Consider the following 12,350-nt stretch of genomic DNA (forward strand, 5'->3'; position numbering starts at 1 on the left):
ACATGTTTTCCTGTGTAACATTGGTTCCTGTCCTTGATGGTGGCTGAGATATCATAAATTAAAATGCAGTTATTAGTGTCTCAGAGCAGACAAAAATATAGGTGATTTGCCAGGCCTGTTAGGTAACTCCTTAGCATGTCAGGTTTCTGGGGCTAGTCTAGCCCTCTTAACTCATTCAGATCACTGTGCACATTGGCTACAAAAGCTCTGTAGCTGCTGATAATGGTTAGCCTCTGCCAGCCATTTACCTTTCTTCCCACAAGCAAGCAGGCAGTATCCTGTTTGGAAGTTAGCTGGGCTTTTTTCTTCAGATTATTTTGTAACTCTCCTCACATTTATCAAAACCAAAATAAATTATGAAAATCAAAAGTAGGACCTGTATGTGTGGAAAATCACTCTCTCCCTCTCTCTCACACACACACACATAAATGTCACCTAAATATAATTCTTACTGTTGTAATTGCAGCTCAAGAAAGCCGTTTAATGGGCCAAGACCATTTGTATGGGTGATGGCAGGTATTTTCTGGTACATGGAATCTGCGTGACAGATGTTAAGATTGAATTTTTCATGGAGGAAAACAACAAAATAAAACAAGCCTGATGGGACTGAGATAATGAATTTCACTGATAAGCGAATGATATTATCACTGATAGCTAAAATGGAATGTGAATGGATAAGCCTGATAATAGTACCATGTTGTCTTAGTGATGGAATGTCAATACACGAAAACGCCTAATCAGTAATATCAGACATTTTTTGGTAAAGAACGAGTCACCCCTTGATCCCATTAACTGACTATGAAGCTATTTCAGATCTAAGATTTAATGAATTTATTATATTGAAACTACCTCATTAAGGCTTATAATGATGGTTAGATTTGAGTGCTGATTATAGCTGACACATATTCTTTACTTTCCCTGAGACCAAAGGAAATGATTAGTTCATAAGGAACCAAATTTAAAATCAATTTAGCTTCAGAATTACAACCTTAGTGTTTAAAAAAGGGTAAATCAAAATATCATGGTACAATAAGCAGCTGTTCTTGCCATTGTGGTGCTGTGGGGACTGTCAGCATTTCCACTCCTAACAGACCTCTATTTATGGAGATATATTACATTTGCCTCTTTTTCTTTCCTTTCAGATGTAGGAAGATAAAAATGGAAATTTTTTAGGGGAGGAGTTTGATAGAAATAATTTAGTAGAGGAGTACATTTTTGGTGCATCCGTGCACAGAATACAGTTTTACAGCTCACTAGTCTATATCAGAAATAGCTGAGACTTTAGGGTTTTAAAGAACATATGCATCCTTGCATTACTTTTCCATGATAATGACTTTCCACCATACTTATTTACTATTACATGCAAAAATTAGTTCTAATGCATTGTGAATTTGTGAAATTTTGCACTCAAAAACTAAGGCATTCCAAAAATAAATTTAAAACACTCCTTTTTTTGCCGCGTTCTACATTCACACACTTTTCTATTCTAGGTAGAGGCCAGTCTATCTAGAAATATGGTCTCACTAATATTATGAAGTTTGATTGTCAAATATCATATATGAGGACATTATCATGACATAATTATAATATACAGTGGACCAGATCTTGTTCACCTTACTAATTCAGGTTCAGACTGTGACATTTAAGGAATCCATTTTGAGGCATGTGGAAGAGAGGAAGGTGATCAGGAACAGTCAGCATGGATTCATCAAGGGCAAGGCATGCCTGACCAACCTGATTGCCTTCTATGATGAGATGACTGGCTCTGTGGATGTGGGGAAAGCAATGGACATGATATAGTTTGACTTTAGCAAGTTGACTCAGCAAGTTTGCAGATGACACTAAGCTGGGGGGAGTGATAGATATGCTGGAGGGTAGGGAGAGGATACAGAATGACCTAGACAAAGAAATCTGATGAGGTTCAACAAGCACAAGTGCATAGTCCTGCACTTAGCCAGAAGAATCCCATGCACTGCTACAGACTGGGGACTGACTGGCTAGGCAACAGTTCTACAGAAAGAGACCTGAGGGTTACAGTGGATAAGAAGATGGATATGAGTCAACAGTGTGCCCTTATTGCCAAGAAGGCTAACGGCATATTGGGTTGCAATTGTAGGAGCATTCCCAGCAGATTGAGGGAAATGATTATTCCCATATATTCAGCACTGGTGAAGTCACATTTGAAGTATTGTGTCCCCCCACTACAGAAAGGATCAGGACAAATTGGACAGTCCAGTGGAGGGCAACAAAAATTATTAGGGGGCTGGAGCACATGACTTATGAGTAGAGACTGAGGGAACTAGGCTTGTTTAGTCTGTAAAAGAGAAGAGTGAGAGGGGATTTGATAGCAGCCTTAAACTATCTGAAGGGGGATTCTAGGGAGGATGGATATGGCTGTTCTCAGTGGTGGCAGATGACAGAACAAGAAGCAATGGTCTCAAGTTGCAATGGAAGAGGTCTAGGTTGGATATTAGGAAAAAGTTTTTCACTAGGAGGGTAGTGAAGCACTGGAATGGGTTAGCTATGGAGGAAGTGGAATCTAGCCTTAGAGGTTTTTAAGGCCCGACTTGACAAAACCCTGCTTGGGATGATTTTGTTGGGTTTGGTCCTGCTTGGAGTAGGGTGTTGGACTAGATGACCTCTTGAGGTCCCTTCTAACCCCCATCTTCTATGAGTTAATGATTTACTCATTGGTCCATATTGAGGGTGATATGGAGCCTTCCTATTCCAGGGAGAGCACAGAGACAGTTTGTTCCATAGGAAGCACAGTACCTTCCACAGCTCTCCAGCACTAAACTGAGAGTGTGCAAGGGTTAATACGTTACCACATTCTCCCACTTGTGTCTTCAGGGACGTCTGCAGGTTGGTGCAGAGGAAGTGGGGGACCAAAGTCTATCCTTTTCATCCCCGCAGAAGCACACAGGTGGAACTGTCCCTGCACACTCCTTAGCACATGGCTTGCAATTATCTTTAGTGTTCACACAGAGGTGAGGAGGCAGGCTGTCTGCATCATGTCCCCCTCCCTATATACCCACAAAAGGAACAGAGAAAATCAGCCCACAATTTATTAGTACAATCTAGAATTCCTAATGAGCTATCCGCTATACCATGCTGCCTCTTCTATTCTGAGTCACAGTTCTTAGGAGTGAAGATAGAATTAGCTCTGAATTTCCTGGTATTTATGTGGTGAAGACTAAGCATAGAATTATTTTAATATACTTTGCTTTGGCATTTATATAAGAAAAAGCAATTGGGAAGCAAGGGCATCTCAGACATACCAATGAGAAGATATGGAGCTTCTAAGTTTTTCAAAATGTATTTTATAGCATGCAGTTATCTTCAGCAAACCAGAGCAGGATGGGAGTGAGGAAGATAACGGATTGCATATTATGATTTTGTTTTGTTTTTAGGAGAAATTACACTATAAACATAAATGTACATGTATTTAAACTTAAAAACCAAATCTTAAGTAAATACCACCTAACACATTATATTTTAAAATAATTAAATAAATTTAAATAAAATACCTTTATTTTTCAGTTTTTAGTTTATTAGTTAATTGCTCTGTTAGATGTTTGTGGGCCTATTTGATTTTGAGTTGATCTACACTGAAGTAGGGATTCAAGGGGAATAGTTTGATGAGTTATTGTTTCGCTATAATTTTATCAGGTCATCTGCACAATGTGGTTCTCCATAGTTTTGTGCAATGTTTTCCAAAGGTATTGCTGTAAGTTCCTAAACATGCAAGAGAGTAAAAGCATCTCACAGTCATGGGCAGCAATGTCCATATTGGTTTAATTATTTACAAATGCAACACAATCTGTTTTAATTAAATGAGTTACGCTATCTATTTTTCCCCTCAGTTACACTGGTTGTATCATATATGGTGTTCTCTAAGGCTTTGCAACAATGCTCTTCCTTTTAATTAAAAAGTATTGGTAGATGAAGGCCTAATTTGTCTCAATTACACATCAGAAACAATGTCTTTTGGAACTGACAATATTGAAAAAAATAGGTTGTCAGTCCTAGACCCTGATACTGCAATGACTTAAGCATGTACTCCATTTGCACACCTTCGGTAGCCTAAAAGAAATTAATGAGTCTACTTACAGAGCAAAAAGTTAAGTCCTTGCATAAGCTTTGATGGATCAGAATCAGTGGATTTAACGTAGCAGAAGAGACTCAGGAACAAGGCTATTTTCTGGGATGTCATATGCACTTTTTTCAGTACCAATTAGGAGGAAATGTAACTGCATAGTGTGAGTGAGTATTGGAAGAAGAGAGTTTACTTCTATGGATCACTGGCAATTATTTTCAGTTTGATGGCTATAGTAATATATGGGATAAGTTCAGAAAAGATCTGTCGTCTTGTTGTGAGCAATTTAAAGTCAGGTTGAGTAGGATGAGGTGACAGAGGGTGTGGGGAGAGACACATGTACACTGTGGAATTTAAAGGGCGAAAGAGTAGATAATATAAAAACAGAGAAATCAATTCAATATTGCATCTGATGAGCAGGAATTGGTCTCCAGGACCCAAATGCCTATTGGCCTCAGTGATTTTGTCTGGTTCTTAAATTTTAGGAAATTCCTTTTTTCAATGCTTTTTATTAAACAAAAGTCTCTAAATCACAATGCTTTCCTGTTTTGATTCTGCAAGAATGTATTTTCTTGGGTATTTTAGAATACTATTTGAATACTGTGTGAACTCTAAATGGACTTCTTATTGTAACTCTTTAGCAGTGATATCTATAGTGGTTGATATGCTGGTTTGCAGCTTATGAATCTTTTCTTGTTAATTAGATGATGTGGCATGTATCTAGAGTATTTCTTTTAAGAGTATAATTACGGTGATTTATTTAACAAAGTGTGTAAATATGGAGACGTGGAAGGAAGTGCCCTATTTTCAATCACACTTTAAACCGAGATGAATTATTAGGTTAAAGAGTGATAAATAAGAAATACCATGGTTGCCATCCATTTTGCATCCACAGATAAGCCAACCTCAGGATATATTTATTATTGTTTTATTAATGGTATATGGATCAAGCCTTACCTACATTAAAGACTGAATTTCAATCTATGAACTACCAGGAGAGCTGTGTTTCTCTGGGACAATGTAGATCACAAGCCCAGAAGGCAGCATGTCTGAGCTGGGGACAAAACAGTCTCAGGTAAGGGGATCAGCCTACGGAACAACCTTCCAAAGGGATCCAGAGTCCAACCATCTTTAGGAAATGTTGCAAAACCTTCCTTTATGAAAAGGCCTTTCCATTATAAGAATGGCATTCAAAGGGTGAACACATACCCTTCTCCCCAACCAACCTCAGACCCCTAAAAAGGTGAATTAAAAAAATTCAAACAATCATAATGAAAACCTGGAAGTTTCTACCCTGAACAGGGAGAAGTGTAGCAGAAACTCCATAAAATTCACTGAGAACTTAGCTATTGCTATAGATTTTACATGGATGGTGCTCCAATACTACAGTGGAGAGCAGTACTTTAAAAAAAATTTATATACATGTGTTTGTGTATGTGTCTGTATTTGTATTACAGTAGCACCTAAAATAGCAGTGTATTATACTAGCACCATGACTGGGGCCCCATTCTTTTAGACACTGTGCAAATACATAGCAAATAAAGCTGGTAAAAAAAATTGTGGTTTTTTCCATGAAAAGATTTTGTTTTCATTCAAAATTTTGTGTGAAAATTTTCATTTTTCTCACTTACAGAGAATGTTACCTTCTCTCACTTTTTTTTATTTCCCCCTGACTTTTCTAGTGGGAAAAAGATGAAATGAGGTTAAAAAGAGAAAGAGAGAAGAATCGTGCCACAATTTTGAAATGAAAAACTGTATGTTTCCCCATTTTTTTATTTCAATATTTTTGAAAGCAGAAAAAAGGATAAAACTCCATTTTTAATGGAAAAAATAATTATTGAAACTTTTTTTGATGAGGACAGAACTTATAACCTAACAAGACTCAGCAAGGGTAGGAAAGAAAATCAAGATGAGGTGACTTATCCAAGGTCACAGAGCAAGTCAATAATAGAGCTAGAACCACAAAGCTTTAATTTTCAATCAAGTTTCCTGTCCAATAGATCATGCTGCCTCTTAAATATTTTCAGTATTCCCTATTATTTCCTAAACTTACTATAGGAAATACTGAATACTGAAAATTCTGAAGAGAAGTACTTTAACTATCTGAGGCAATCAATAAAATCAACAAGGCCATCAAGGCTCACAAAGAAATCCTGATTAACCCTGTATCAATAAAAAGGGTGTTAAAAAGAAGGTGTATGATAGAGAATATAAAATTATTTAACTACATATTTTAAGACATCAGAGAAATGAGTTGAAGTGGCCCAGTATGTAAACCAAGATTTAACAAATGCACCGGAAAAAAAGTGGCTAAGAAAATGTAGTAGCATTCATTAATAAGTTCTATAAGTACATACTGTACAAAGCAAACAACAAAAAGAAAACACTGATCAGCATGAATAGGAATCCAGTGGCAAGAATTATGTTTACTATGCAAAGGTCTTAAACAGTAACTTAGTTATCTGAGCAAGATAATACTTCCCAGTCCCTGGAATGCATTTTCCTTAGAGAGGTGTTCTACACTGCCTTTGACAAGACAGTAATTCAGAACTGGTAATATACTATAGCCAGATGAAACATACTTTCTAAAACAGGTAGCAAAAGAAACAGGAAAGTTCTTGGTGAAGATTTAAAGTTTAGCCCATTAATGGCAAATGAGATTAGTACCACAGAACTGCAGAGTGCCCAGTGTTGTTGTGATTCCTGTATTTCAGAAAGGAACAAGGAAGAGGGCTAAAGAACTTGCATATTTGGGAGTGGTGTCTGGGTAAGCCATTAGAACCTAATGTTCAGTTCCACAGACCTCTAAGGGTTTGGATAAGCATTAAGTAGATACTTGGAAAACTGTTTGGTAAAAAGAAAAATAGAGCTGAGCCTTCACTCAAAATATAACTTAGATCTGACCCTGTGATAGCCATATCTGAAGGTATTATTTATAAAATTGCATTCAATTGTGAACTTATTGTGTAATAGGGTATGTCTATACAGCACATTCCTACACTACCTCCCCTAGCATGAGTATAAGTAGCTCTGTAGATGGTGAGGCAAGCTTAGGTGAGTAAAGATACTCCAGAACCCTGTGGGTATGTACCTTATAGAGCTTTTTACTAGCCAAAGCAGTGCCTCCCCTTCTACTTTTCCCTCCAATGGGGAAAGGCTCCTGCAGCTCCCTGCTGTAAGCGGCAGCTACCCACTGCCGAAGCCTTTCCTTGCAATGGGAAAAGGCTCCGGCAGCTCCCTGCTACAAAGAGCTTTTCCCCGTGTCGAAGAAAGGGTCTGGCAGCTCCCGCTGCAAGATCCTTTCATTGACACATATAGCTATACACTGCAGGGTGGATGCAGCCTGCTTTTCACTGGGTGTGTAGCTGCACATACCCTTCACACCACCGCAAGAGCTGTAGCCATAGTGTGTATGTGAACAAACTTTATTTCTGGTCTTAGGCAAAATCTACCAAAGCTGGTAACTACTCAAAAGATTGGAAGTCATGAAACTGGAAAACTCTGTAATGACTATACAGTAGAACCTCAGAATTAGGAACCTGTTGGGAATGTAGGTTGTTCGTAACTCTGAAATGTTCGTAGCTCTGTTCTTCCAAAAGTTTACTACTGAACATTGACTTAATCATCCATCTGGGCATAAAGGTCCACCTGCATGGATCCCTTTGCAGGATTAGACATAGGTATGCAACCATGGGAATGGGTAATAAACGAGAATCCTGCTTCAGTGTTCATGTATGTTTGCACCAGGAAAATACATAGTTTAGCTCAGCAACATCTAGTGGAGATCTGGAGTTTATCGAAGCCTGTTTGGAAATTGACCTTTAAAAAAAAAAAGGCGTGAGAACAGGATTCACTCCAATTTTCCAGTGTCTTCCTGTGTTGATTTCTTATGGAACTTTAGTGTTTCCAGGGAGAATAAAGGAGGAATAAAGGAGGTGCAAGTGTGTGTGTTTGTATAAAAATTACTGTTGCTTTCTGGATCTCAGATTTCAATGCAAGAGACGTCTGTGGGAGTTGTCGGTATCTGATAGGACTGGGCATTGAATCGCTTTACTAATTGTCCTTGAACAAGCAGTAGAATTAGTAGAAGAAAATAAACATTTGTATTTGTGATTATATTACAATATATTATGACTAGGAGATAAAGGACCCAGACAAAGACCTTTCAAGTGATAGATGGCCATGTTTACGGTTTCAGGTAGTTATTAATGGTACAACTGAGTTACCAAGAGGGGCGGGGAAGTGTTTAAATTCTTGCCCCTGAGTAACTAGCAATCAATACTTTATTGAAGACTGCTGTCCGTGTGCAGTCCTCAATATTTAGCAATGCTCTGCCAATATTACATACTATATCACTAAACAAATATTATGTACAACTCATGGATTTAGGATTTTACCTTTAGGTATGTAATATCTTGAAAGAGAATAACTTTTATGTTTTTTAAACTCCCATTCTCCCAATTCTGATAATCCTTTTATGGTTTAGTACTACCTTATTCAACACATGTAAAGGTTCCAGGATTGGGTCCAGTATTAGTAACTCACCCTGATGCACTGAAAGATTCTAAACCTAGACAGGAAAGCTGGGTTTGTCTATGAATCACACATTTCTTGTACCATGCCTTACTGAGCATCCATAACACCTACAGTTTCAACCAAAGGTATAAAAATGACAGGAGACTATTCTCCCAAGGCAAAATATAAGTAACTTTCATTGAAAACTGAAATTATTAAATGTGTCTATGGAGATAAGCTGGTCAGAATTTAAAAAAAAAATCTCTTGAAAAAAAATCAAAATGTCAAAAAGTTTCTATTTTGGAGTTTTAAAAAAGACGCGTTGAAAAGTTTATTGAAGTGTTTCATTTACCAAGAGTCAGGTTGTCTGTAAAGAAAAAAATTCTGTAACAATATGCTTAATGTTTTCAATCACAAACTTGATTAAAGTGTTGTGAAAAAGATTTATTTTTAAAAATCAACCACTTTAAAAAAAACAAATTATATTGTTTTAAAATATTTCCTTTTTTGATAAAAACAAAAGAAAACCCCTTTATGTTAACCAAATTTTAATCAGCTCTATTACAGAGATAATCAACCTCAACTGGTCTCACAAACTTGCATACATCACCTCTGTGTTCTCCCTACCCCCCCACCAGAAAACATATTTTGGCAATTAGATATTTCCATATTTTCCTGCAGTCTTGTGCCCTTATCTTCTGCTGTAATATGTGAAAGGATAATGACATGAACCAAGCTATTTGACACCTTGCCATCCTGGATGAGGAAAGTCAGGGGAAGGGGAGGCCTTACTTTTCAGGAGCTACTGATAAACCTCAATATGTGGAACTCCTGTTCTGCATTAACCAGCTGATGTTTCTTTTCATGTGTGTGGTTTTTTTCCCGTTTGTCTAGATTTTTTTTAATTCCATTCAATTTCTGCTTTCAAATTACTTAGAAGATGATGAAGTTTATCAAGGAAATTACATTAAGACTCTTCCATGAAAGAAATGTCCTGTGCAGTGTAGCCTAGCAGAGTCTTTGGATTTCATCCAACTCTATTGATTTAATGTTCTGTAAATCACTCAGTGTTTTATATTGTTTGTAAGCTTGGAATCCAGGGCATGACATGGGGAGCAAGAGATGATAGCACCACTTAGTCAAAACAAAAACTAAATTCATTTTTCAGTAAGGAAAATGCTTGAATTCTAGTGAGCCTTATGAAACTTAACAGGCTTTGCTCAGTCCTGGCTATGTCTTTAGGCCCAGGTTCCTTAACCTTTTGTTCCACTGAGATATCCAGAATGGTACCGGTCAAGACTGGAAATTACCACTTAGGCCAAAGATAAAATTAAATATCCTTGATCGTTTTAATTATATTTTTTGCAGTGTCTTTGAGAACCATTAGCAGGAAATCTCATGAGAGGCAATGTTACTGTGAGCCTTCTTAACTGTTTTCTAGACCAGAGTGACAGAAGAGCATCAAAACCGTTGAGTGCTTAGCTGAACCAGACTTCCAAAATCTCTCATATTTGTCTGTCATTTGTGAAAATATTGACTACCGTTTTTTCACAGATATTGTTTTTGATGCAATCATAATTCTCAATTTTACTCTCCACAGAGAGCGAAGAAGTATACCAACGCCAGGTGCTGTCTATTTCCTGTATCGTCTTTGGCATAGTCATAGTGGGCATTCTCTGTGCTGCGTTCTACTTCAAAACAAAGTAAGAGCCCAGGTCTAATGTGTTTGTTGTGTTGTCTGTCCTATTTCATGGCTTTCCAGCATATTGTAAACTGGTAACACCTTTAAAGAGAGTCTAGAACAGCAGGTTTATCCATGGTGATTTTGTCAGGCCCTGTACCCGCATCTACACACAAAAATAGGCGTTACAAGTGCTTCGTATTCTTTTTTCTGATATCAGCAAAGAATACACTCTGTCTCCCTTGAACTAGCAGGAAATTCTATCTTCCTTGAATTTCATTTGTGCCTCTCAGTATTAAGATGTTTATAGGCAGATCCTGATCTCAGTTACACCAATGTAAATCAAGTGCAATATTATAGTGCAATAATGTTTTTTCCTTTTGGGAAAAAAACAGAAAACAAAAGGTTAATCATATCTTCTCTTTTTGTGCTTCATTGCATCTCCCCTCCCCTCGCTCCCCTTCTGTTTCTGGAAACAGCTGGAAACAAGGAGCAGTGTTAGAACCACATATACAGCTACATCTCCACAGCCCCCAACAAGTGGTGATAGATCTCTCGCATTCTATGGACCATACTTTGTGATTAGTTGATCAAGCTTAATATAATAACAAGCAAGAAATATATGAAAGCAGCTATACAATGTCTATCCCTTGTGATAAAATGCTTTCCAAACAGCTGCATTCTCTTGCCATTGTTTAATTTTTTTCTCTCTTCCCTACCGATCATTATCTTTGAATATTATTTGTTGAGTTGTATTTAATTCTATGGAATTTAAGTTGTAAACACTGCAGCGAAGAGACCTGGATGCTTATCAAAACCTCTTGTGTTTGCAAAACTCAGTGGAAAATCTAATGAAAACTGCCTCCTTTATGATGTTTTGTCATTTCCATTTTCAGATGAAATCAGGAAGTGCGCAGGCATTGTATGAAAATAGGGAAAAATAATAGGAAAGGTTAATAAAGCTTTGTCAAACCTCAAGAAAGCTTTGGTTCGCATTTCAGGTGAATGCTGAGGTTAGTTCACATTTCATCGAAGCCCATTCACACTGATATGATACCTTAATTTTTCCAAAGTACTCTGAATGTAGGGTTCGGTCAGATACAGATATAGATATAGATAAAGAGATGGAACTTTTCTCTCCCTGCTCCTTTTTTTCCATGCACAACTTCTTCCTATTGAATATTATGAGTACAGCATGTAGCTTTGCCATAGAAAGCATGCTTTAGCTCATAGCTCAGATCTGCAAGGAGCTGCTGTCCCTCCAAGATGGGATTGGGAATTTAGCTAGATCATGGAAAGGATGCTGAGAGAAAGAGCAATTAAATGCTGAGTTGGAAGGACATACATACAGCCAATGGGAACAATGAGAGAAACATTCCTCTCTCCTCAAAAAAACAAACAAAAAACAAACAAAAAAAAAAACCAACCCAAAACAAAAGACAAAAACAGATGCTTAACTGTGTGCATTCCCCTTTGCACCACTGTGGAAGAATGGTGGGAATCTGGATCAGATTAGCACTCCATCCCATTACAGTGCCTGGGGAAGAGCAGGAAGGGCGACTGATGTGCAGGAACTGGGGTTGCTACAATTTGTTTACAGACTTGTGACTCTGAATCATTATTCAGGAGGGATTGGGAAGGGCTGAAGCTGGGATGGAGAAGGAACAGGTATCTGTGCCAGGATCTGGGAGCTGAAGCTTGAGAGAATTGGGGAGATCAAACAATACTGTCACTGCTGATTGCAGGTGAATGAACTTAATTCTTCCTTGGTATCCAGAGCAAATTGCTCTAGTGGCACCTTTATATTCCTTACATGGAATTTGTTGCTGGAATAAATCCTATGAAAATGGTGTGTCTGCCATCTGTCCCATTTCCTTGAGGCTTTACACACCATACAAACAAACCAAACCCACCAGCCAGAGTGCCATCCCTAACTCCCCAAAGGTAGCTTCATCTGACTCCAACACTACCGGACTGTATCAGATATTGAATTCCCTAACCTGCCTCCTCTTTTTGCTTCTTGGAAATCTGGGACCCACCTTAGCCTGCAGGAAAGGC

At 37.9% G+C, this 12,350-nt stretch overlaps 1 protein-coding gene across 1 annotated transcript in view; it reads left to right on the forward strand.

The window, feature by feature from the left end:
• NRG3 (neuregulin 3) overlaps positions 1 to 12,350 on the forward strand; it is a 752,789-nt gene that overhangs the window by 691,202 nt on the left and 49,237 nt on the right. Inside the window, 1 exon segment of the mRNA XM_067552466.1 lies at positions 10,212 to 10,314. Coding sequence (XP_067408567.1) covers positions 10,212 to 10,314 — 103 coding nt within the window.

Source organism: Emydura macquarii, unplaced genomic scaffold, assembly GCF_026122565.2.
Source record: "Emydura macquarii macquarii isolate MOO-44397 ecotype Brisbane River unplaced genomic scaffold, CSIRO-AGI_Emac_v2 contig_1390, whole genome shotgun sequence".
Taxonomy (NCBI): Eukaryota; Metazoa; Chordata; order Testudines; family Chelidae; genus Emydura; species Emydura macquarii.